At 43.2% G+C, this 27,738-nt stretch overlaps 2 protein-coding genes and 1 long non-coding RNA gene across 3 annotated transcripts; 2 read left to right on the top strand and 1 right to left on the bottom strand.

Annotated features, from left to right (window-relative positions):
• The first annotated feature begins 8 nt into the window (after nucleotides 1-8).
• On the top strand, nucleotides 9-2,977 carry LOC128428786 (cytochrome c oxidase assembly factor 6 homolog). The gene is made up of 3 exons (XM_053415033.1): nucleotides 9-173; nucleotides 1,981-2,136; nucleotides 2,320-2,977. The coding sequence occupies exons 2-3, from the start codon at nucleotides 1,993-1,995 to the stop codon at nucleotides 2,416-2,418; spliced, it is 243 nt and encodes an 80-aa protein (XP_053271008.1). The 5' UTR covers nucleotides 9-173; nucleotides 1,981-1,992; the 3' UTR covers nucleotides 2,419-2,977.
• Nucleotides 2,976-26,977, bottom strand: slc13a4 (solute carrier family 13 member 4). Its single transcript, XM_053415030.1, has 16 exons — nucleotides 26,855-26,977; nucleotides 19,769-19,897; nucleotides 16,693-16,829; nucleotides 16,329-16,501; nucleotides 16,034-16,097; nucleotides 15,663-15,702; nucleotides 15,325-15,408; nucleotides 15,021-15,205; nucleotides 8,634-8,753; nucleotides 8,295-8,396; nucleotides 7,692-7,793; nucleotides 7,150-7,285; nucleotides 6,500-6,601; nucleotides 5,991-6,152; nucleotides 5,196-5,333; nucleotides 2,976-4,938 (listed from the first exon to the last, which is right to left on the bottom strand). Exons 1-16 carry the CDS (start codon nucleotides 26,975-26,977, stop codon nucleotides 4,801-4,803), a joined length of 1,935 nt encoding a protein of 644 aa, XP_053271005.1. The 3' UTR covers nucleotides 2,976-4,800.
• LOC128428787 (uncharacterized) lies at nucleotides 9,804-12,942 on the top strand. Its single transcript, XR_008333837.1, has 4 exons — nucleotides 9,804-10,337; nucleotides 11,595-11,718; nucleotides 11,831-12,007; nucleotides 12,444-12,942. It is a non-coding gene; the product is annotated as an uncharacterized LOC128428787 (long non-coding RNA).
• Nucleotides 26,978-27,738: the final 761 nt, after the last annotated feature.

Here is a 27,738-nt window from a genome sequence, read left to right as displayed (position 1 = left end):
GACGTCATCAGGCAGCGACAACCAGGAAGTACCGCCGCGCGTCCTTCAGTGCTGCCCGGTGCTGCTGAGAGTCTTGTTGTTGTAGCAGCAGCAGCAGAGTGCATGTGCTTCCTCTGGTTTCATGGAGTGACAGGAGCAAACAGCAGCGGAGAGAGGATTCAACCTGCCACTCGGTGAGTGCCTTCAACACGAGTCACCTCAACTGCCATCAGTTCACTCTCTGTTCGGATGAGCTAAGCTAATGATTCGCAGCTTAATGTCGAGCTGAGCCTGACACAGAGATGCCAAGTAGATTAAATGAATATGTTGGTGTGTTATGGCCGAGGCGAGGACGTAAAAACGCAACGATTGTGCAGAAACAAGGAGTAAACTCAGAGTTCAAAGGAGCAGCAGGTTTAAAATAATGAAGTGACTGTGCTGGTTAGCATAGCACAGGTCAGTGTTAAATAAGATACAACTTTGTGGATCCACACACCGGGGAGAGGCAGTTGATCCAGCAGCAGGCACGTCAGAATGAGGGAAGACAAGAGAAGATAAATATAGAAAAAGGAGATAGAATCAAATAGTATGTACATTATATTGTTAACTGTTTGTGTAGAAATGTTGAGAAGTAAAGTGCAGTGGTATGATGATTGCACGAGCAGGTATGACAACCTGTTGTACATAAACAGAAGGACATATTGTGATGTGCAGGTGACACAAATGTGCCTGTTAGAGATAATAGTATGAGTGGAGTGACATGAGAAACAAAGCAGTGCAGTAAGATATTCCATCTGGGCCGGTGCCTCTAGAGCAGGGATGCCAGGGTGAAATTTGGACAGGGGGCCAGATTTTTTTTCAAGCAACCTCACGGGGGCGGATTACACTTTCGGTCTGAAAAGGCCAAACACTGACTCAACACATGGATAGGTTTGCTATTTGAAATTATTCATGATGGCCTACACATCAATAAGAAATTGCATTGGCACCAAAATAGCCTCACAGTGAGGCCCACATTACATCTTACTCCTAAAGCAGGAGACAGTTACCCTATAAAGACGTAACATTTTCCTATCCATGCAAGTAGCCTACATTTATAAATTAGAAATGCAACAAAATAGACTAGGTGCCAACGAAACACATTTCCTATAAATAACATAAGTATAAACTGCTAATTACTATTATTATATTTATTGAAGGCTTGCACATGAAAACACGTCAATGCATAATTAGGCCAATTAAAAGAAGTCCAGGCCAAGTAGGCCTAAACGAGTCACAGAAAGTAAGCGCCAGAATAAAGTAGTCAAACAAAAGGCCATGTGATTGAATATCCAGTAGGAATTAGTAAAACAAAAAGGTTCTTGAAAAAATTGTCAAATATGAGCTATCGAAAAACATTGGCTCAACAACAGATAAGGCACATTAACTTTGCCAATCATCACCAGTCACCCCCAACCCATATTTCCACACACCCATATGCCTATATGGCACTAACCTGGCTATCAGTCAACCCCAACCCCTTTTATTCCCTCCCGACCATATCACACTGGATTATGATAAATGGGGAGACCAGCATACTTCGGCTACTTGTCGAAGCCAGACCCCTTTTAACTTTCACCAGCTTGTCCATATCGGGGGACAGTTTGGGCAGTGGCTATTTTCATAACATCATTCAGATGTCCGTGCGTCGTCTCTTCACTTCTAGCATCAACACTCGTCTTCTCCCTCCACTTCCTCATTCACCCCTGACCCGCCAACAAACCAACCAATGAGAGCCTGTCATCCCACACAACCCCATAGCCATTGGCGGTAACCCTGGCATCCCTGCTCTAGAGTCTGACAGAAGTGGAGACCTGCAGAAGTGTTCCCTCTTGCATTGTGTGTTACTGTGTGTTACTTTGTGCAGCACCTGCTTGTTCACAATGGTGTTTTGGCAGCAGTTACTTGCGCTCCTGTATTGACTCGTCCTGCCCTATTGTGTGTGTTTGAACTCCCTCCAAGACTCAGGTAGAGATGCCGGCTCCGAGTTCATCAGAGAGAAAGGCCTGCTGGGATGCCAGGGACCTGCTGTGGAAATGTCTGGATGACAAGGACGACAACGCTGCAGCCTGCCAGAACTTCCAGAAGGAATTTGAGGCAAATTGCCCTGCACAGTGGGTAAATGATCCCGCTCTCTTTCCCGCCTCTATGAACTGTTAAATCCTGGGGTTTACATTTAGACGTTGGTGTTGAGAGCAGTCCCTCAAAAACCTAGAAATCTGTTGGATTTAAGAGCACACACTACCTAAAACTGAGCTTCAGGTTTATAGCAGGACTCATCTTCTCTGTTTTACCCGACAGGTGAAATATTTCACCAAGAGGAGAGACTACTTGAAATACAAGGAGAAGATGCAAAATGAAGGCTTCATACCTGCCAAAGGCCCCCAACAGCCCTCCTAACAACTGGAGAGCCGACAATCTGCAGACTGAATGGCTTTAGCCTCATTCACACACGTTCAGGACTGGGGGAGCAGTTTTGTTATTTATTGTATAGAGAAATAAGGTGCAGCAGGACAGCATACAGAAAAATAACTCTAAATGAGAGCGACGTGTGGCATCACTCACACTGAGATACTTTGTATGAAAGGAAACCACAGGAAAGGAAGAGGGAAAAGATCCACAATAATTGAGTCAAGTGGTCTGAAAATGATTTGTTCTTTTGTCTGGGTGGACAAACTTGAAATTTTAAATGAATTCTGATTAGTTCTGATAAACGCAGGCCTTACATATATCTGGATGTACAGTACACACTCATAATGGATTCTTTGTCAGCACTCATCAACATGATTTTTCTGTTATTGAAACCAAAACGTGTGTAGTTCTGTTGTTTGGGTTGACGTTTTTTTGCAGTCAAATACATACTTAGCCTTAATAATTCCTGATCAAGGTTTTTATTCTGTGACAGGATCAAATCTGATGTGTTTTTCTGTGAATAAATAAAAAGAAACTCATTGTTTGATGTGATTTTTGCTTTATTGTTGTTGTACATGCGTAATGTTGTATCGTCCTAAATAGAGTCTCTGAGATGGATACAAATGAGACATCGAGGTTTAATACATAATTTAGGAATATAACATCTCATTTAGAAACAGTCAGAGGCACATTATCTTTATATTACAAATCTGGATGTATTTACAAAGAAGTGTGGGCGCTGGGTCAAAGGTCATCGCTGCAACGCCGCGGAGATGTACGAAACCTTCAGCAGAACTGAATAAATTACAAAAGACAAATGTACGCTTCTGATTCCTCCTACAGTTATAATGTAGTGATGTAAAAAAAAAGCCACAAATTACATTTCAAATTTGTGTAAAAATACAGTATCAAGCATTTCTTTGACATTGTTTTTGCTAAACACAGCAAATGTTATGCGCAAACCTTTTCATTGATAAACCACAGTGTGATTAAATGGCTGATTGGAGAAACGTCTGCACCACACAACCCTGCGCTCACTCGCTGGGAATACTTTGGACGCTGCATTCAATACAACTCAGAACTTGCAAAGACATGCATTTCATAAAAATAAAATGTTTTTATGACAATTACTCAAGCTATTGAAGCTTGATAAAATATGAGTCAAAGGGTTTTCTGCTACTAGCAAATGCAAAAATTTAAATTTTCATTGATAAGGATCATTACATGGGCATAACTCGGGATCAGTGAGTAGCATTTTCTCAGATTTCATGAACGCCCAGAAGGCAATATTGTTCAGGAATAAAAAGCATGTATTGCTTTCCAAGTTTTAAGGAGGATGGTAGTGAACCATTCCTTGGTTCTTGCGCTGCTCCGCGTTTGCAGCAAGGCACTAAACCAGTGAGAGGTTGAATTCCCACAGGAGACATTCGTGTTGCAATCGTATTACAGGCATAGGGTAACGGCACAAGCTGTCCAGCATGTGTATGTTCAAAGTGTGACAGGGAAGAAAAATCTGCTATGGTAAAGACACCGGTCTGATATTAGGAGACAGATTTCCAAATGAAGATGGAGATAGCACCTACAGACATCTATGGACTGTATGTGCTTTCAGTTTGTAGCTGAATATACACACGTTTTTTTCTCTATAGATACAAATCATATAGACTCTAATGAAAAGACACTGGGGACAGCATAATAGCAGCCACATTAAAAGCCCCTTTTCATGCATTTATCTTCTTTCAGCACAGCACTCAGCTCTTCTTTAACACTGTAATCTCAGGGAAAACACGAAAAGAAGCATGTCCGTGGCCATTTGGCTTATTTCTACCAAAACGACTCCACAGAGGAAGGCATGAAGTGGCTCTAAAACACTTTCCAGGCATCTAGAAATATCACTCATAATTTTCCTAACATGAATCAATAAATCAGCTACAAATAACACTTCTTGATCAGCTCTGTAGTTTTTAAGGATCTCCTCAGTGATTCGGTGAGAGCAGGATTGCCCTCATAGATTAATGGAGGGTAAAGAAAGGTTTTGCCCTGGAGGTCAGAGCTCCACCTAGTGGCCAGTTTCACGTCCTGCATTCCTTTTGAAACCAGCTCATGGATATATATTTATTTCTAATGTTTAAATCTAACAATAGCATAGTGTTTTTCTCTCTCTCCTTTTCCTCTCCTCCTACCCTCCATCCATGCGCCCTCTAACCAAGAAAGGCTAAACGCTGAGTGAGACCATCCTCTCGGCACAACGTGTGCCATTCGCTTGTCAAATCCACACAGAAACATTTGCTCCATCTCTTCCTCTCTTTCTCTCTCTCACTGATTCATCCCCCTCTTCCTCCCACGTGGGCCCCATCATCACAGCGGTGGTTATAAGATCCCGGTGACGTTCCTGGCCTCTGCCCAGGCTGGGAACTCGTTCAGGTTAAAGAGGGGAGCACCCCACGTGGATATGGCCAACATTACCACCGCCACGCCGATCAGGTTCACCCCGAAGCCTGCTTTCACCTGGAGGAGAAAAAGGGGGAAAACAATGATGTAGAGACAAATACAAACCAAATCGAAATACTCTACAAACTGTCTGCTTTAAAAAGAATATTTCAGTTTGCAAAGAGTTAAGAAATGAAAGAGTTCCTCAACCTTCTGGTTACGTAAAGCGACTTTGACTCACTGTACCCTTGGGCCTTTTGATGCTGCAGGTGCACAGAGAGCATGTGACTTTGTGTGTGCGTGTGTGTGTGTGTGTGTGTGTGTGTGTGTCGTACCATGTCACTGATCTTCACGTGGCCGTAACTGAAGACGATGGCGTTGGGGGGGTTCCCGACTGGAAGCATGACCCCGAATGACACGCACATGGTGGACGGGATCAAAGTGTGCAGCGGGTTGATGCGCAGAGTCTCCGACTGGTACGAGGGAAGGGAGTAAGGGAGAACGAGGGGGGGGGGGGGGGGTGGAGGAGAAAGAGACAATAAATGAATAAGAGAGATGAAAGGAGGAAAGAAAGGAGAGATATAAAATGAATTCTTATAAAGAGAAGGGAACACATGCACATTACATTAGCTCAGCAGTGATCCACAAGGGGGAAGCAGAGTCATCAGTGATGCTGTGATTTGATAATGACCCAGAGGAAATACTACAACACTTTGAAAAGAGCATGGCGGCCAAAAGCCTTTGGTTCCAACTCAAATTTAAATCTGACGAAAAACATAAAATATTATTTCTAAATGCTCAACAATCAAGGTAAAAGTTAGCAAACAATGACATGCATGTTATTGAGTGGAGCCCTGGCTCCTCCAATCTGCATTCAGAGGTGTCCTTTGGCAAGATACTGAACCCTAAATGGCACCTAATGGCTGTGCCGATAGTGTATGACTGGTATCTGATGTTTGCACCCATTCCAGATTATGTGCTCATCACAGTCACATATAACAGCCTTCGATCAGTTGACCATTATGCGTTTCTTTTCCGCCGTAGCACTCTTACTTTTCCTCAACCTGATATTTTGTCATGGCCGTGGACAGTGGCCGGTCCTTGTGTGTGTGAAGGAGTTTGTGTCTTACCAGCGCGGACAGGATGGGCAGGAAGACGGTGAGAGTTGCCGGGTTGGAGGCAAACTCAGTGACCGCCGACACCAGCAGGCAGGCCAGCAGGGTGACGGCCCAGGGAGGAAGGCCACTCATGGGCTCCAGCTGTCTGCCGATCCACACCGACAGGCCCGACACCTGCACACACACACGCACACACACACACACACACACACACACACACACACACACACACACACACACACACACACACACACACACAAAAGTGAGCACTCTCAAAGAATACAGCCACTCTGAAACCCTCATGCAGCATTGTCTGACAGACAGTAACAGATCAGATCAAGTTTCCGGTTATGTTATTTCTTCATTATAATCTCAGTTTAAAAATTGGACAACCGGAGCATGACATACAGATATGATGCACATGCCAGTCATATATATTTTATATGCAATCAAACCAATAGCCCAACTTAATCACCCAGTACTGTAACACAACGACAAACGCACAAACAAAAACCCAGTACCTTACAACCAGCGGCCAGTGCATAGCCTCCTCCCACCAGGATGACGATCTCCCACGGCATCAGTCTCTGAAAGTCCTTCCAGGTGATCATGGGAGCCAGAGGGTCCGACTCTGAATCATCCACTGATTGGTGAAACCAAACACACACAAACAAACACACACACACAAACACAGTAGAAATGTCAGTGTCCTAGTTGTGATCTTACCGACTATTTTTATCATTTTACAATGTTTTGTTTTGTTTTTTGTTTTTACTCTTTTCTCATCTGTAAAACTTTGAATTTTTGTATTTGTGTTCTAATATTCTCTGATCTTCAAATTGCTTTTCAGTGTTGCTATCAATTTTGAAATACAACAGAGGTTTTCCAGCGGTTTTCAGCAGTGACTGGAGTTGAACAGTTTTACTCTGACCTGGTGAACCTGAGGCATATACGTGCAATAAATGAACCCGCAGAGCCTGGGAACACAAAGAGGGGCCTGTTGGGAGTCAGAGCTACTGGCTATTCATGATTCATAAAGCCCCAAAATACACGATCACAACATAAAGTTTTTCAATTCACCCCAAACATAGGATATCATGACAAATAGCATGTCCACCTGCCTGAGATTAGTCAAACATCGTGCAGGTAAATCAAAAACGGCCAAATGCATGAGTGAATGGTGCTGACCTGCGTTTCTACAGCAGGAGGAGGAGGAAGAGGAAGAGGAGAAGGGTCGCCTGGCAGGGATGAGGAAGAGCAGGAAGCCAAGAAGGACAGACACTGTGGCATCGGTCCTGTAGCCTTTCCTGAGGGAGAGAAGCACAAATTAAAGTTCAATTATTGTCTTTCACAGTTTGAATAAGTGCGTTTACACAAAGTCTAATACTCTGATTATATTTGCTTAGAAGCCCACACAGAATAAAAATGCTCCAAATAGGCTTCTCAATCAAAATAAACAGGCCAATTTCTGACCATTAGAGGATCTAAAGCTTTTCATAATGACATTGAATACCAAAGAGATGTGTTTTTTAGCGATGTGCTGTCATCAAGATAATGACTATGTCTATGTACATTTCTGTCTGTGTGACAGTGTGTGTTTACCTATTTGTTACTAACAAACTGGACCACTGATCACTGACTGGGAACTAACATGTGTAAGTGATAACAAGACCACTTCGCGGTGGTGTGCGCCCCAACCTTATGGCCACTCACTTCTCAAAGAGAGACGTCCAGCCAGGCACGAAACCTGGTTCTCTGGTGAACCACAGCAGAGTCATCAGGATGAAGAAAACACCGGTCACCACCTCTGGGTAGCTGAGACACACGCACACACACACACACACACCCACACACACACACACACACAAAAAACACACACACACACACACACACACACACACACACACACACAGAAACCACAAAAAGACTGTGAGCAGCAATTACATGAATGATAACGTCTGGGTGCGTGAGTAAGATATACACACATACTGTTGGTCTTTCAACGCTTGTGAGGAATAAGTCTTTACTTTCAAACGGCCCCTTGAATGAGTGAAAACCAGCCAATGTCCTTAAAGTGCATTGCCATGTGCACAATGTTATATTTATAAACTGAAATGGAAACGACAAAGTAGCTTATTGGGCCTTAAAACATCTTTGGGGTTTAATGTCTTTTTATATCTTGAATTTCTCCCAGAATTTCTGCAGCTGGTTCTCAGTTTGGTTTCCACTGCAGCTTGGCTGAAAATGACCCAAATGAAATAACAATTTACAACATAGGATGCACACACAAACACAGAGAGAAACACTCGCACACACCTGATGGGTCCAAGTTTCGCGTACTCCTCGTGGATCCTCTTCTCCGACAGCATCTCTCTCCTGGTTTTGCGTTTCTTACTCAGCGAGCATGTTTCTCTGAAGCTGAACGCACAACAACAACAAAATCAACCAGAGTGCAACCTGCAGCCATAGGACAACAAACAGTCTCCTGGTTCACCATTGTACAGACGGAGGGATTAACGTGAGGCTATAATGATACGATGGTGAGAAGTGGCCAAGTCAGACACACACACACAATAATCATACATGAATATTAGAGGAACAACCTACATCACAGGATACACAGGTCTGCTTAACACACATTAAAAACCCACTCACTTGCAGCCAAGGAAGAGGAAGTGCAACCACAGCCAGGTGAGGACCAGCATGATGATGGCGATGGGGAAGCTGAAGATGAACCATGTTCCAAAGTTGATCGACTTTGCATCTGGATAACGGCTGGAGACACAGAGACAGTTAGTTTAGTTTAGGATATCTGTGTGTGTGTGTGTGTGTGTGTGTGTGTGTGTGTGTGTGTGTGTGTGTGTGTGTGTGTGTGTGTTTATTTCCTTTGCCCTCTCGCCCTTCACAAACTGAAGATCACATTTATTTAGTTATTGATCAATGATGTTGGATCATGAAGGTCGACCTTCTGGTTACAGGACGACCTGCTTTACCTTCTGAGCCATAACCACAGCTGTAACCACAGAAGAAGAATGAATGGAGATATCGTATCCAGAGGACACTTGCTTAATATTATCAATTTTGAAAAAGCTTTTTGAAAGAATGACAAGGACAGAGAGCTGAATAAGAAAAGCTATATTATTCATAGAAATGTCCCAACTGATTACGCGCTGGTTAGTTAACCAGATAATCAGTTTAAACAGGCGAGGAAAGACTGTATTTACCATTAACTCCTGTCTGACAACTGCAAATCAGATTACAAATCCACTTACAACAATGCTTTCAACACTTCTTGACCTGCCTCCAGTGCTAAAGGTCCTCCTGGTATGTTATATAGAGCAAAAGCCGACGGGATTAAAGAATTCTTTCTCGTGGTTTCTCTGAGCCTGTCTTCTTGCACAGAATCAACTTTTTTGCTAAGGGAATTGGTCAACTTAAGTTTCTCGTGTCAGCAGCCACTGAAGAAAATCATACCCTTCTCAAAAGAGAGGACCAAAGTTGGGGTCAAAGGAGGCTCTATAACTTTAAATGTAACTTTATCAAATTCAATGGCTTTGGAGATAAACATCAAAACTATAAATCTCACAGGGGCACTAAGAGAAAAAGAGGATGAAAGTTAGTCCTCAAATCTATGCAACATAACAGTTTGTCAAAATCCATGTGATTTCCTTAAAGAGATGTTGAGAAATGTCATATGTCTTAAACTAAAGTGGTGCACCATCCCACATTATCATCCACAGGTAAAAAATAAAACAAACCCAAAAGTGGATCGAAATATTTAAAGGGGACATATTATGAAACTTCCACTTTTGTAGTGCTTCTACACATTAGTTTGGGTATCTGGCATGTCTACCGTCCCAAAAACTCTGGAAAAAAATCACTCCCGCGATTTGTTGTGGTTCCTCTATTTCAGAAACTATGTGCTAAAGTGCGTCCAATTGAATTTCCCCCGAAATAGACGTCATAGTCGAAAAATGCCCATTTAGTACATTCCCCCATAGCTCTATGCACTCCCCCACTACCACTCGACCCACCCCTAGATGGACCCTCCCACTTTATATAAGCTCGGTCCACCGGTGTCCGCCATTTCATTCTTGCAAGCCTTGGAAACACTTGGATTAGCTAACTAGCAGCATGAATCGGTGGTCGGCTGCAAACATGTCTTCATGTGACTCCAGCTTCTGAAGACACAAGATTGAGATGGATTGAGTTCATATATGATGGCAACGTTCCTGCCACCACTTTGAATCGGACTGTTTTATCAACCTGGGCCAATATAACGCTGGATTCTCTAAAAGGTTGTTATTGAAAGAGGGGTCGGTGCCATCTTTCCATGGCAATACTGAAGACGAGGGAAATGTAAGTATTTTTTTTTTATAATTCTGGTATTTGCTTCTTTTAGACATTTTGTGTGGAGACTAGTGCCGTTAGCATGTTGTGCCGTGTGTGTGAGGGGGTGGGGGGCTAGTATGTAGTGGTGGGGGATAGGGAGAGACTTTACAGGAGTTTTCATTAATCGAGGACGGCTGGCGAGTCCACGGTGAACGGTGATCACATGGCAGGTTCGTGAGTGTTGTGCTCTCCACGCTCCCCCCCCCCCCCTAGCAGCTACTACGAACCCCGGTAGTAGCTGCTACGAGCTCTGGTTGTAGCTGCTGGAGCTTGAAGTTAGCTACGGATGTTTTTAGTAGCTGCTACGAGCTCCGGTTGTAGCTGCTGGAGCTTGAAGTTAGCTACGGATGTTTTTAGTAGCTGCTAAGAGCTCCGGTTGTAGCTGCTGGAGCTTGAAGTTAGCTACGGATGTTTGTAGTAGCTGCTACGAGCTCCGGTTGTAGCTGCTGGAGCTTGAAGTTAGCTACGGATGTTTGTAGTAGCTGCTAAGAGCTCCGGTTGTAGCTGCTGTAGTTTGAAGTTAGCTACGGATGTTTGTAGTAGCTGCTACGAGCTCTGGTTGTAGCTGCTGGAGCTTGAAGTTAGCTACGGATGTTTGTAGTAGCTGCTAAGAGCTCCGGTTGTAGCTGCTGTAGTTTGAAGTTAGCTACGGATGTTTGTAGTAGCTGCTACGAGCTCTGGTTGTAGCTGCTGGAGCTTGAAGTTAGCTACGGATGTTTGTAGCAGCTGCTAAGAGCTCCGGTTGTAGCTGCTGGAGCTTGAAGTTAGCTACGGATGTTTGTAGCAGCTGCTACGAGCTCCGGTTGTAGCTGCTGGAGCTTGAAGTTAGCTACGGATGTTTGTAGCAGCTGCTAAGAGCTCCGGTTGTAGCTGCTGGAGCTTGAAGTTAGCTACGGAAGTTTGTAGTAGCTGCTACGAGTGTCGGCAGTAGCGAACTTCCAGCCCAGTGCTGCCGTGGGAAAAAAATCAGCGGCACAGTACTAACGGGAGGACACGCGAGCGGGGGGGGGAGAGCGTGGAGAGCACAACACTCACGAACCTAACTTCCAGCTGCAGCTGCTGCTACGGCCGCTCGTTCAAGATACCGGAGTATGTTGTTGTCATAATGTGCGGGACTAGAACGATTATTCATTACCAGCCCTAGTTTGGGGAAATGTGTCCTTGTATCCTTGTATGCATGACAGTAGTACAAACATGAATAACATTGCTGCTTTTGGTATTCAGGCAAGCACATTTGTTCACGGTGCTAGGCTACATCACGTAGCATGCCAGACGGACCCACCACAGATGCGCACACATGGAACGCAGCTTTCTATGAAAACACTGCGACCTCACAACAAAAGTACAGGTTGGTTTACCCTCAGTTACTTCTTCATGTCATTGATTGTGTCTCCGTGTTAAAGTTGTAACAGCATCTCATTTGTTGTGACTCCATGGATACTGTGTCTGTTTTATCATAGGCACACAGAAAACTGTGCTGCACTGATGTTGGTGTTGGGACCTCAGCTGTAGAGACCTCGCTTGGAGGAGGGAGAGGACAACCCAAGTTGTTCAAGTATGGACTTCGGAGAGCCACAGGATGCTACCTATGATCCTGATGACTCAATCACAGTCTTGACTGAGTCAGCAGATGTGACGTGAGTGACTCAATATTTAATCTAAACATTTCAATAATCAGATGGATTACCATCCTACACTTTTTTAGCCGTTGCAGCCTTTTGGTGAAATCTTTGTCTATTGTCTATGAAAACTGCCTCCTGGAGCTGTTTGAGGTGTGTCCTGTGTGTCGGCGGGGGACAGATGTAATATATAAGAAGGGCGAGTGCACAGAAAAGCCGGTGAAAGCAGATGCAACCTTCCGTGATTCTCACAGGCTTTATTTAAAATCCAAACATACAACAGTATGTGAAACATAAATAACATCAATTAACTGCTGTCTCTAAATGGTCTTCACGATTTAAAGACCATTTATTTATCGTCTTCACGATAAATAGAATAAAATAATTATAAAAAGAAAGTAATAAATACAAAAAGTGCAAAATGTCCAACTTTTTCCCCCAATTTGTATTACAGATCACGTGGATAACCTGTTGGACCTCATCTTTCACGAGGTTTTTCAGGACCCGGCCCCATATGTGAATGAGGTGCTGAAGATCTCAAAACGTGAGGATCTCTCTGCCAAGTATGAGAAACCTGACAAGCAGGAAGTTATAGCCAGCTATGTGTCGAGTTTCAATCAAGGGCAGGTCTGAACCCTGCATAACTTCCCTGAGCATCAGGGAACACTCTGCGTATCTGGAGCACCACGCAGGAGGGCAGGACCACCCTGATTCTCCGGCCCAGGTGGCCTCAACACCAGCTCACAAAGCTTCTGTACGCCAAATCCCTGTAACAGCTGAGCAAAGTTTACATTGTATTTAGAGAATAAAAGGTGACACACAAATATAAAGTGTTCCTTTGTTTACAGTATGGCTACTGATGGCACAAATTGTATTTTTGTAATCAATGTTTTCATTATACTTGGTATGTTTAAAAAGCTCTGTGGCAATCTTTCTGACAATAAAAGTTTATAGAAGCAGTTGTGTGCTTTTAATGTTTGATATGTAGCATGTCAACAATTGACACGTGTAAGATGAGCAGTTAGCAAAGTAATACACAGAAGAGTAATTTTTGTATTTATTCCTCAGTCATAATTTTATTGCAGAAATGACATATCTCATGCATAAAAAAAAAAAAAACTTACTGCTCTATTCCTCTTGGACATAAAGGCCCATAATCTGCCCTATAGATGTTGAATGCATTCTGTAGTGAGAACACATTCAAACACATGTCCTACACCTCCATGAGAGGGGGGAGAAGGGGGAGGGATGAGTGGGGTGAAAGGGGGTGGGGTAAGATGGGGGCGGGGTGAGAGGGGGGCGGGGCCCTCAAAACAGCTTGATCTGAGGAGGTCTGTTTTAGACAGAGTAAAAAGGTGCTGTTTTAAATGATCCTTGGGGTATTTTTACCAAAAAATGTTACAAACATTTCATTAAGACCCCAAGGAACCATATCAACTGTGGTGAAATGGGCATAATATGTCCCCTTTAAAGGGTTGGATATTATAATGAGATGTAAATAGGCCAATATCCTCAATATTAAAACATGAGTTCTCTAGCTGGGCTTTGCTGATATTAACTTAGCTGGAGCACGGTAGCACCACATATAGTGTAGAAGGGGAATGGGAACCACCAGGAAGAATCTCGGTGGGCTGGTCGCTCTGTGGGACAAACTTGAGCATCCCTTTTTTTCCCTTTAGCTTGAGCAACCCATAGATGCATTGTGAGCGTACTTTGATTATGCACCAACCCACATATGGGGGGATGCATTTCATTCCCTATGAATGGGCTGATGTCATGCAGGACTGAATTGCAGTACAGTAGCCAGTCGCTCTGTGGACCGCTTGTGCAGCTTTTTCTTTTTTTTTAACTTGAGCAGCCCATAGATGCAACGCCTGCTTCAATTATGCACCCATGTGGGGGTGTTCTCATTCTGGGCTGATGTCCTGTGAAAGCAAAACTGAATAGTGGTGCCGCTGCGTCGTTTGCAGTAGAAGTTGAGAAACATTCCTTTTTACAAGCAATTAATAATGGCCTTGCCCAAGCAACTAGAAAGGGCAGAGCCGAAATGGCAAGGGAGAAAAAAGCTGATGCTGCCTGCAACATGTATGAATATATTCAAGGTCAAAGGTTGTCTGTGTGTGTGTATGATGCTGGGGTCAAGTTCAGTACTAAGACTCGGTAAGACCTGCTGCAGAGAAGGACTTGGACTGACTGACCTGAATACACACACACACACACACACACACACACACACACAGCCTCATTTACCATGAAGGGACGTATTAAGACGAACTCAGGCAGTCTTTGCTCTAAAATTATGTCAAAAAGTTTGGTTCAGTGCATCATGTTAACACAAATTTTGAACTTATTTGCCCCAAAAATTTGGCTTGCGATGATTTCAACTGACCACACACACACACACACACACACAGAGACAAAGCGCCACATGCACAACGAATCAAATCCTGACCTTTGTCCAACAAGCTGCGACATGAAGGAGGCCATTCTGCCAGGCTTAGAGCAGCGGCCCGGAGGAAATCTGCTCCATCAGCCCTGTAGAGGCTGATTAGTTTGATCTCGGACCCCATGCGCCAAACACCCCACCCCGCCACACAAACACACATATACATACACACACACACAGACTCCTCTCACATGAAGTGCGCAGCAGCCTAGAAATCACCCACAATGTAAATATGCTTATAAAATGATGGTGTCTCCTAGCGTTCCTGAGCTAATACAGGACCAAAAATATCTTCCCAATCCCAGAACAGTTTTTAAAGCTACTTTATCTTCTTATTTCACAACTTCAGTGTGTGTGTGTATGTGTGTGAGTGTGTGAGTGTGTGTGTGCTTATTTGTGCGTGTGTGCACCAGGGCCGGGTCTAGACAGGCATGTATGAGGGGGCAGCCACAAATCTTGAGGGGGCATTGTGCCTAACCCTAACCCTAACCCTATTTAGTTTGAGGGGGCACAACATTTATTTGAGGGGGCCAGGCCCCCTCTTGCCCCTGCCTAGACCCGGCCCTGGTGTGCACATGTACCAACTTGTTAAACTGCTCGGCAAAGATGAGGTTGCTGGATGTGCCGGTGATGGTGATGAGTCCTCCGATGGTCGCGGCGTAGGTGATGCTGAGCGACAGGCATTTACAGATCATGTGATCCCTCTTGGTGGGATACTGGGAGTCTCTCCTGGTCTTCACCCGCTTCACGTTTGGGATATCGATCGCAACCTAAGACAGAGGTGAGATCCACGGTAAACAGCAGGAGAAGGAGAGTTTCTTCTTTCTTGTTTCCAGCAGCTCTACAGTCACACATCTGCCTCTTCAACCTCCAAGAAAATGTTCCTAACCTGGGGCAGGTGTCCATTGGTGTGTTGGATGAAGTCCTGGTTGGAGACTGGCAGACCCAAACCATTTACCTCCACAGTCTGTACCTGAGAACACGAGGATTTACATGTAGCTCTTGGATGTAACTGTTCTAATGCTAATTGTTTGAGTGATTTCTACTTAGCACAAACAAATCTGAAGCCCGCCCGCTACATCGGCTGCTCATGCATCATTTGATCAGTTTTGATATTGACCGATCATAGATATCTGGGTATTTGTATAAACAATGTCATATAAAAACTTTTTTTAACAGGTCATGTTGCAGAAAAAGATGACTGGGTTAATTGAGTACAAGTCTCACCTCTGTTAGTGTAGAAAGCTCCCGTTTGGTGCAGTCACTGCTGGAGAGAGAGGACAAGTAATGGTTGTATGAATTAACAAGCGACAAATCAGAAATCACGTGGTAATGTTGCCGCTCTCTTTAACGTTGTGAGATAGGGAGGTTTGTGCAAGATAATCATTGATGGATCTTGAAGAATAATAATCAGACATGTGTTATGGTACTGAGTGTTTGCAATTTGGTGCAGATCCAAATTTAAATGATTTTAAATGCGATGCTCAGTGGCCTTTGATTGATATCACAATTTAGGGAATTGAAAAAAAAACCATAGATTGCCAGACACCCAATGCACCAGCATGTGTCCGGAACAAATAAACAAACACAACACGGACCTGTCGTTGCGGTAGAGCAGCTCCAACTGGTTCTTATTCAGGTTCTGTTGTTTGTCTGAAACAGCTGTGGACAACATTTATTATTATTAACAGTGTAACAGGGGAACAGTTGGTGTAACACTGAATTAAAAAAGGTTTTCACAGAATATTTATGGATCAACAGTCTGTTTCCACATCTCAGTTTTTTCTCTTTGAGTGCGACAATCAAATATAAACAGTTTCAAGTGCATGTGGGTGCAGGCGATTCTGTAAACATGTGTTTAAAATGACTTGTATGTAAAACCCATCGTACCGCCGTCATCCTCGGGGGCGTCGGCGGTTTCGGAGTCCTCGTGGCTGTCGGCCAGACCGGTGCAGATGAGCTGCTGCAGGACGGCCTCAGCTATGGGCATCACCATGGCTGTGGTGGACGTGTTGCTGAGCCACATGGACAGAAACACTGTGCAGCACATGAAGCCCAGCACCAACCTGGAGGAGAGAAGAAAGAGGGACATTGGAGGATGTGTGTTTGGACTATTTCCAGAACCAGTCTAAGCTTTAGGGAGTAAGGGCACGTCGGTCAGTCCTTTCTTCTTTGACCTCAATCTTACGACAGGAACAAGTGTGTATGTGAAATCGGCCGCTGTGCTGAGCGCATGAAAGGTGTGTGAGCTGCTCACATGCCAGGCTTGGCCCCCGCGACCATCACCATGCGCAGAGCGATGCGTTTGTGCAGGTTCCACTTCTCGATGGAGGCTGCCAGGCAGATGACTCCCATCAGCAGCAGGGTGGTGTCTTTACAGTACTCAGCTGCCACCTGAACAGACACACACACACAGATTCAAATCTTTTAATTTCACAATAAAAATCGGCCTTTTCAAAACGTAAAACTGTCGATGGGGAAAAAAGGATCTAAGGAGACTCTTCACCCACTTCCCTACTTCACCCCCTCCTTGGTCTGGATCAACACTTACAGTTTGCCAGTTGTTCTTTTTAATCTGCTCTACTTCCCACCCGCAGGGTTCACAGCCTCAAAGCCTTGTGTAAGCCTGCGTCTCCTCACCTCTCACCCAAAACACTGCTGCACCTTCTCCTCCTTGTGTTGCTCCACAGAAACACCACAGAAAGAAGTACAGTAGAAGAAGTAGCTAGTTCTGGCACCGAGCTGTTAAATATCATCCCTTGGATAATTAAAAAGGGATTTTTATGATGTACATGTAAGAAGCTGAAATACGTGGTACTTCTGCTTATCAATACTAACGCAGTGAGGATTAAGTCTTCTGTGGCGGCCGCAGGTTCGATTCAGACCAAGGCCATAGTGCCCAGAACCTTAAAGAATTAATAAGAAAACATTTTAATTAATTGACTCATATAACCAATTGCTCGCTACATTTCATAATTGAACTTAGACAGGATGAATTGTTTCAAAGTTCCAAGAGCTGCTCTGCGATGAGAATATGTATGAAGCAGTTGATCGCTCGCTCACTGTTTACTAATGTGAGCTTTAGAGGTGAGACATTCGCCAGAAGAGCCAGTTAATCAGTTCTCATTTACATTCAAGTCTTTGGTTATTAGAGAAACTTCAGAGACTTGATACTTCAGAAAATTGCTGTAAATCAAACAGGAAGTCTTGGTAATCAACAATTAAAATGTCTTCTCTTAGAGGATTTGAAAGAGATTTTAATGATATCCATAGCGCTGCAAGTAACAGTTATTCTCTTGATTAATGGGAAAATCGAAATCTCACAATTATCCCAGAACCAATGACGGAAAATTAGAATTCAACAGAACTGCTGCTAATAAAGATAATCAAAGTATGATCTGATACGACGAACGAAGGCCGAGGATCCTCTAGTATCATCGGTGGAACTTTTGTTTGCAAAATAACTTAATACACAGAACATAGAACAAATTTCACAATATATCGAGTGATCTGTGAGTCAACAGTCAACAAGGAATGACTTAAATATGCATGTTACTGAATTAGGAAGTCTGCATGGATATAGGACATATAATTGGAATTAGATGTAAGTCTTTGATTTGAAGAGGAACTTCAGAGACTATTTAAGAAAATAAAGTGTGGACAACTTAAACTTGTTGTCATGTTAGCCTGAGTTTAAAGTGATGCTCCCTTCAGCACTTGCAGTGAACACATGAGTGACAGCTGAATAAATCTTCACTGTGAGTCATCAGTATTAAGCAGCCAGTAGAAGTAAGTGTTGATAATGCAGTAAGTCCAGGACTGTGGTTGTATATACTGTACGTAATGCTCCACACAGGCATCCTGCCAGTGGCCACTGGAGGGTTGAAGTAGCGGGTATTAGGGGAGACTGGAAAGCACCATAACAGACTGGAAATGTTGCATTAAGCTCTCTGCTGGTGTATTTGTGGATCGCCATCACATGAGGCTTAACAGCATTCGTTCACAGGCTGCTTTGTCACTGTTTGTCAATGCGATTTGGTCACATGACTCACTGTTTTTATGTAACGCTGATGAGAGCGGTGAAGACGATGCCGAGGGGTGCGTTTAATTGAGAGGAAACGGAGACTGTGTCAAACCAATCAAATCTCACAGGGGCGGAGTATCTGAACGCACCGGGCAGTGGTGATGGCCGGAAAAAGTGTCAGCACATGTGAATGCAGAAACCGAGAATAAGAACACTGATTGATGATGGTATTAGTGATGATAAGTTTCAATTGCCACCTGGTAGCTGGCTGCAGTATATTTAATAAATCCAGCCTCCTCCATGTTAATGAAAAGGACGTGGATCAAACTATAAAGTCAGTGCTATAAAAACAACTGAGACTCACTCTTGAGTCGAGTATGTGTATCAACTGGACAGAAGTAGGAACTGTGAGTTAGCTACACCCCAACTTTGTAGTTAAATGCTGCCCCCTATCTGTTTGGAGTATAAATCATTAAGCACATGCTGCCCCTTTAAAAGCCCACAGGAACATGCATCTGGATCTTGACTCACTGGAGTTCAAAACACTAGAAGGCCTTTTATCCATAATTCCTTCTGATCTGGAATTACTGTGCATCCACATATACAGCAAATATGATCAGCTGACTCTTATTAACAACACAGTAACACATTGTAAGAACTGGATATAAGAACCGGCATTCATCAGCAGCCGGCAATCGCCGTTAAGCCCGACACAGTTTATCGCCTGGCATAAATAACACAAGTGTTTCACTCACTCTTCACAGGGACAAAGGTTAACACACTGTTATATTTACAGTCTGGGCTTGTTTTACAATAAGAGAAAAACTAAGCTCCTGTAAACAGTTTTTGTTGGGAATGGGTTTCCTGAGGTATCAAAACAGCTCTGCAACATTTCAGTGGAGCATATCTAGAAGTGCATGTAAACAGATAGATTTCATCATTGTTTATTCAGATGAAGGCCAGCAGACTTTATTAATGGGGACAAATACACACAAATGACACTAAAAGTAAAACGATTTGACTTTTACCAGATTGTTCCTGAATTTGGGTTGAAGCAATCAGAATGTGTTGTTTACATGGTCGTCTTTAATCACACTGATTCACTGGGTCACAGTTATCAATTTTTGTTGTTTATTTTGTTAATGTTTCTAAAAGTTTAAAAAACACTTATAAGGTTTAATTATTTAGTATAGTCTCTCTGATAATCTAATGCTATTTTATTTATTTAGTTCTAGACCTGTCTGCTTTTGTACCTGTTGTTGTGAGTGAAGTTCTCATGGAAAGCTGAAGACAGATGACTACAACTCACCTCGCTGGACTTCAGGACCCCGAACAGCGGGTAGAGGAAGGCTGGGACCAGGGCGGCAGCGCCCAAGGGAACGGCCTCGGACACCCAGTAGACCGCCGTCACCATCAGCACGTACGCGCAGCAGGCCTCCTGCAGGCGGGGACATGAACATTGTAAGGTCAGAATAGACACATGATCATGCTTTATCAAACTTCCACACCACAGCAGAGCTAGCACAAGCACACACACCCATACACACACTCTATCTAACACATATGTACACAAGCACAAACACTTATGTTGCTATTAATCTGGTTATGGTTATGTAATATCAACATACCAGTCGCTCATGCCGCTCTTTTGCAACCCCAGCGGGCTCAGTGACAGGCTCCCCAACTTTAAAAACCAATCTCGTGACATTGGTTAAGACCTCATGAAAATTACCAAGACTCTCATTAATCATTACAAAAATAAAAGTCCCAAAATCAAGCCTCTTCCAGCGACTCCACACATCCGCAGCACCACACACACAATTTCAATTCCAAGCCAACATTTGGGGAGTAAAGCCCAAAATGTGTCCCTCATCCCATGTTTCCACCGTGGCTTTATCACAGTCTGTTAACGTAAAACAAGCAGTTCATGCATGCTGTGTGATCTAGTAGCGCTTTTACATCAGATAAAACATTCAGTTTAACATTCAGTTTAATATCTTGCGGTAACAGGTCAGTTAATCTGAAATTAATAAACCCGGGGGGGGGGGGGGGGGGGGGGGTAAGCTGCAGGGTTATAGCACAAAACGTGTCCAGACCTGTTCAGAGCAATTCAAGCCATAGACTCACAAACCGGTGACTCTAACAGGATAAATAACCTGCTAACTGTGTTACATGACCTCGATAAAATAAATTGCATCTTCGCAGTTTGAATTTTGTTACATGTGTGATGTTTTTATGGATAATTATTCAACAAATATAAGGAAATTTCAGATATGATCTTTCCCTCTAAAAACCCTCTAGTTAAAAGCATATTAGGCAGAGCTAGACCAATAAAAATCAACCCATCCAACATAGCTGTTATCGGCTTATTGCAGATGTAGGTGTTGTTGTATTCATAAGAAACTAAAAAGTGCTGGATAGAAATTCCAAACTAGGTATGTGGTAATTTATCAATAAATCAATCAATCAAACTTTATTTGTACAGCACCCTTCATGCAGGTGAGAGCAGTTCAAAGTGCATCACATGTGATTGACTGTGTGATAATAAGACCAAACCAGGGAATTGGGAAACCTCTTTCCGTAAATAAGACAGTGCTGATCACCACAACCACATTATAGACTTAAAGACAATCTATCCCTGAATTAGATTGTAATTTGACCAAGTTTTATATGGACATTATATTTATTATAAATAAAATGATGATGTATTTTTATTACGTATCAAAGGACCAGAACTTGTTGCGTATACAGAAGTCGTCGACCCCAAATGTCAGAGTCAGGACAAAACATCAGCATTTGTTGAATGCACGCAATATCGCCACAGTGGATGTTAGCATTTATTAGCTTAGCTGTGGCTCGACTTCATTGTCATCCATAGTCACCGCTTCTGCATTTCTATCTCAGATCTTAAAAAGCAAATACCAGCTGAACTCTGCAGCAAATGTACAGTCTGTGACACATGAACACCATCTGAAACTACAGAGATAGAAGAAGAAAGCTGAATTTAGAAAAAGTATAACACATGATTCTTGTTTCATGTACGGCTGGCTTCTCCTGCAGTGATTGTAACTGTAAGTTGGGTTAAGCTTAACCATAGTATTTTATAGTATTTATTGAATCGTCAGGGTTGATTGTTTGTGACCTTTTACTTTGTATTGCTGTATGTATATATGCATATTTATTCTATTCTTATTTATTTATTTCTCAATGTTTTACTCTTTATTGTACCCTCAGCACCATTGTAAATGAGGGTCTTATTCCTCAATGTGTTTTCCGAGGCTTAAATAAATAATCAATCAATGATACTTTGATGAAGACTGATCACTTGGCACTAGTTTGGTTTAATGGTACAGATTATACTCCTGAAATCACAACCTGTGGATTTCACTTGGCAAGAGGGACGTGGCGTTTCCCAGCATTTAACACTGCTGGATTAGGCTGAGAACAGAACAAGGTGTTTGGGTTTTAAATCAAAGAGGACCTCGCCAAGGAAAATGTCATTTAAATCCTGTCACAACAAACAACTTTATAAAGAGAAGACATATGTATGTATGTTTTTGCTCGACAGCTGCCACCCTTCCTTTGTCTCCTTCCATTTGGTTAACAAGAGTTTCAATCTGTCTGTCTCCTCCACATTCAGGAACCATGAGGTCACTGAGGACGCCGCATGATAACGGGATTAACACACAGATAGGCGTTTGATTATTGATCAGTCATGGAGACCGAGAAGAATGGAAAGAGGAAGAGAAAGGTGGCACCAGGGAAGAAAGAACAAATAGACAGATTAATGGAGACTAACGTGGATGAATAGATAAACACATAGGGACAAAGACGCACCAGCAAAGATGATCGGATTCAGTAGTCACTGATCATTGATTATTGGTCTCTGTCTATCAGAAGACAGTTAACACTCACAAAAGATCCTTAAACATTCATCTGTGCTTCGTTTTCGGTCTTTAGGTCAAACTGCTGAGTGAGCAGAGACGCAGGTATCACAGAGTCACTGATGCAACCTAACTGATAACCTGTCGTGTCAGGGGGTGGATGTCAATACATGCTGGTCCTCTAATGGAAAGAGAGAGGCAGGGAAACCTGGGACGTAACCAGTATTTTTAACAACTGTTGGTCCTCTTTGAGAGTTTTTCTCTTCCAGAGTTGATCATTATTCATTTTGACCTGATAGAAACAAAGGTGTAACCGCAGATCACTGTTGAAGTCAACGGCATTTCAAGGCAAACAGGGAAGGACAGGGAGGAAACAGTTGATGTGACAAGCATGAAATTGGAGGATGTTTTTGTTAGATGTAGGTAAAAGTTCACTTGACTTTCTAAAGGCTGCAGAAGAATGTGCTGCTGCAGAGACTGAATGTGTCAATGGATCTTAATATCACATTGGACACTATGTGACTATATTGGTACTGATGTCCTGTATGAGTAAGTGGGAGATCCTATAAAACCATGGGCATGTGCATTATTTTCAGATACACACACAGCTCTGACCTAACAGCATTAGCATTCTACAGTAATAATCCTGTCTACAAAGCTACTGTTTTATGCTCGTACACTAGTCTTGTTAGCTACCACCAAAATTAGGATTTAAAGAGCAACATCCAATTCCCCAGAAAACATGACTGTATTCTACTTTGACTGATTAGTTTGGTCCACTTCCAATCCACTAACATGGAGGAGGCAGGGTTTAAGACCTATACTACTATCAGCCACCAGGAGATTGCTTCACTTTTGGCGAGCTGTCATGTCGTCCATCTTAATATAGAATAGAATAGAATAGAATCCTTTTATTGTCATTGCACAGTGTACAATGAAATTTAGCAATCTATGAGTCTACGATCTGAGCTGATTTAGCATCTGCTCACCGAACTATAAAGTGTGTTTACATAATCTCATCAGCATAAGTATCTCTGTCGTGAGCTCGGCTGCCAAATATTTGGCAATGTGAGCTGAATGAGAACCCTCCAGTTTTCCATTGTGATGGATTTGTGTAATCACGAGGGTCCACAGCTCACTCAGCTGAGAGGGAACCTTTCTTTGACACTTTGTCTTTGCTGACAGGCCAGTTTGTGTCTCAGCATGCAACAGAAGCCCATTGATTGTCTCATCAGCTCCCTGTTATCTGTGGTCCGCTTAGGATATGGAGATGATTGGTATTTAGAAGAAACACACAGTGGTTTGAAACCTCCTGACAGGCCAATTAGGTCAAATAACAGAAACAATCAGCAAAGAAGTAAGTAACTATTTAAACTGTCAGATAACACACACATAAACCATCTCTGTCCCAGACAGCACAATCAACCTAAGTTCAATACTTAAAATATTTCATAAACATGTCCAATAAAGCTGGATAGACACACTTAGCAAATCTTCTATTATAATGATCTGCGTCATTCTGTCTGTTTTTAAGACGTTGCCACAGATGTGCGTCGAACTCCAGTCCCTGTTTAACCTGGAAAAGGTCCCTGTGCTGTGACAAACATCCTGCCTGGTTCCTGTTCCAAAGAGTCCAGGCCAGTACTGTTTACTTGACACATCGTGAAGGAGTTTGACCGACTGCTCCTGGATGCAAAATCGACTGGTCAAACCTCCTCCTGAGCCACAGTGTTGGGCCACATGGGATCTGAACTGAATTTGTTGACTGGAAATTAAACAAAGCAAGGTCTACATGCGTACAATAACTTTACTAACATGTTTATGTTAAGCAGGAATAATGATTACCATGTTTGGAAGGTTAGCCTGCTAACATTTGACGATGAGAACTACTACACACTAAGTACAACTGAGGTTGATGTGGATGCCATGAGTTTTGCAGGACTTAAAGAACAACGTATTGTAAACACTGACATTTTTACACGAATGTCTGCACCGAAGATCGTGACAATCCGTCCAATAGTTGTGGAGTTATGGAGTAAAATCCATTCAGCATTATCTACCATTGGCCTCTGTCCATGACCTGGCCTGACTGCACCCAGCAGATGTTCTGTCCTGCTGCAGCTGGACACAGTACCACTCCACACGCACACACACACACACACACACACAGGCGTAGTGTCACTCTGAACCCCTGTCACATTCCTGACACTGTCTGGGGTCCCGGGTGTCGTAAGAACGCCACGTGGGGCCAAAATCCAGCATGGCGGTGGGGTGATTATATAACTTAATTGCTTGGATTGTTTCTTTCTTTTTCTTTGTAGTGAAGCTTTTGTTCTTTTTCTGTTTTTTTCCCCCCCTTGGCCCCATCCTGTGCCGCCTACTCCTGCCAAACATCCACCAGTCCTGACATAACAGCAAGGCTTCTGGACAACCCTGCTGATTGGCCGGCGGACGACTAGCGAGCACACGACACTTGCTTAGAATTAATGATGTTATGAGAAACACAAACACCTACGACTAATATAACACATCATCACACGCCTGTCAGCACTAATACCATTGTTACAAGTGGTTAAGCTACTAACAGTGGTAATGTTAATGTGTGTTTTAGGTCACGTGACTGTATTATTAACCTCATATAACCAAAACATAAACCGTGTAGGTGTTAATCCAAACTGGCATCATTATGTGGTGAGATAATATTTAATTCACAGAATCTGGGAAAGAGATGATTTGCTGATTCGTTGGAGCACTCTCATTATGATTTAGCGATTACAAGACAAATTGATTTAGATGTAAATATATAAGATACATAAATTCCTGGATCTCCTTATTTAGCATCTGTGATTGAGTGCGGGCAGCTAGCCCCTAGTTTGTGCTGCTCATGAATAAAGTCATGCAGCTGATATGGGCCAGTTTTACAGAACACATTTCAGAGCATGCATCACTGATCTGAAGGAATTTCAAAAGACGAGTATATTTATATCTTTCTTTTTTTCCTTTCTGCTGCATTGAATAACGCAGTCTGGTTGTTTTTGGAAAACACAAAAAAGGGAAACATTCATTCATAACACTAACTGACAACTATTTGTTACATTTTTGCTTCACTTTGCACAAACTGAGCTGTTGTAGGATATGTCGTTTCCCTCAACTATTGTTTGAGAATATATCTTCTTCCAGGTGGTTTAAGGGGTCACTGAGGTTTCAGGAAATAACATGAGAGCAGTGGCCATAGCCCTCTGCGTTTTTCAATGCTTGTCTGGTGTTTGTTCTCTCAGAGAGACAGATGCCTGGTTGTGACTTGAATGTAATTGTAATTCATGAAAGGCACAAACTGTGGACTGCGGACTTTGGAGGACAACATCCTGAAAAAGACGGGGTTTTTTTTGGGGGGCTTTGCTTCTCAAGGTGCCAGAAAACATATCTGTGGTAAAGTTAGTCTCATAGGCTTAGCAACTTGTTCATAGGAAATTATGAGGAGGAGACCATCTGCAAATGAGACGAATCACAACACAGGTCTGAGCCACTCAAAATGATCCTGTGACCTGTTTCAAAATCCTGTCAACACCACCACCCCCGAACCGGAACCAACTCCATGACAACATTTTCCTCAACAGGCGGTTTGTCCTCACAGACGAGGCAGCAGCTCTGTGACTTGACAACCCTCTGAATCACGTTTCATTTCAAAAAGGTGAATGCCTGATCCACAGATTGGGTTTGTGCAGACTGAGATAAGCCTCTTGTGTTCTGAGCTGGTTCATCTGTCTGTGGACACTTTCCAGAAGCAAACACGAGCTACTACAACACACAACTTTTAACTTCCTGTCCTTTTTTGGCAGAACACTGATCTCCATCTGATCAACATGTCGTGACATCTCCTCTCCACAGGCACGGGCACACGCACACACACACATACACACACACACACATAAACACACAAACACTTATCTGATGATTGGAAGGGCTCGAGAACAAGCACTCATCTAAACAAGAGACAGTGTGCCTTTTGACTGATTCCCTCTCTCCGTCTCTCACTCGGCCACAAACACACACACAAACACACGCACCCACACAATGACACAATCACATCAGGACACTGCAGCCATTAGCAGCAACCAGGGGAGACATCAACACATGAGCTGGAGGTTTTGTTTACAGCTGTATCGGATTGTTTTCTAGGTATTTATTTGACTTAAACTGATTTTGTAAGACTTACTTAATTACTTAATAAACTAATTTAGAGTATCAATAAAAAGACAACAGTAATTGTACTGTATTTTGTAGTTGTTTGCCATTTATACCTCCTTTAGTATGTGTCAAATCACTGTTGTATCTTATCTGTCTTTCTGGAACAATAATTATATTTGAGTGTTTCAAGTGAGTTTGTATATAAAAACGAGTCCTATGCTTTTCTAGAAGAAGAAAGGAGGTTCCTGTTCTCTTTGTGTGCCTATAATAACATCACAATGATAATACAGAGTCCCTGTTTTTTCTCAGATTACTGTACTCACGCTGGTGGGGTGGATGAGCGGCAGCGGGAGCAGGGACAGCGGGATGAGCACCACCAGGATCAGCTTCCTCGCCCGCCACAGCTTCCTGAACAGATCCATCCTGGCGGCGGCCTCTAGCCTCATGGGTGACCCGGCTCTCTGGATCGGAGCGGCCACAACTCAGCAGCAGAACCGGGCGTGAGGAGTCCCAGGCGCGGGGGCAGCGTCAAGGCACCACCGGCCCTGGAGAGCTCGAGGTGGGAGCGAGGGAGGAAGGTGAGGCCGTCTCAAAGAGGTCCTGACTTGGCTGTGCGCTTTTACGCACAGGCTGCGGACATTGGCCGGACCTGTGTGTGTGTGTGTGTGTGTGTGTGTGTGTGTGTGTGTGTGTGCGTGTGTGTGTGAGGTGGGTTAATTTGCCTGAACTTTTCCCCCCCCACTGAGCTGTGACTTCCACCGGGTCCAGCTCTCCTCCCCACCCGTGTGTGTGTGTGTGATGCCTTCAGGAACATCAGGTGAGGCCGCCGGTACCTTTATTACCATGGCTGGATATGCTAATTAACCACGGCTGTACGCCAGCCTCTCTGGCCGCTGCTCCACCAATCAGGGTGCATGTTGCTCTCTAAAGGAATATTATCTAGATAAGGTGGAAATAAACATTTTAACAAAATATATTAATTAAAAAGATATTGTAAAATAAAACAAAGAAACTTGACAAACACTTCAATGTTACAGTTTGTTGCTATGAAGTGTGTGTGCGCAAAACTGTTTTAATGTTATTGTAAAATAATAATTTTCTATAATGACTTTAGCTCATGAGTTGAAGCTGCAGCCACACACTGCCACCTGCTGGATTTAATTAGTAAGTGCTGATCTGTTCTTAAAGAGGTAGGGAATTTAGAATT

This window comes from Pleuronectes platessa, chromosome 22 (assembly GCF_947347685.1).
Source record: "Pleuronectes platessa chromosome 22, fPlePla1.1, whole genome shotgun sequence".
Lineage (NCBI taxonomy): Eukaryota > Metazoa > Chordata > Actinopteri > Pleuronectiformes > Pleuronectidae > Pleuronectes > Pleuronectes platessa.
Note: the sequence above shows the minus strand (reverse complement) of the source record. Positions and strands in the feature narration are given on the sequence as shown.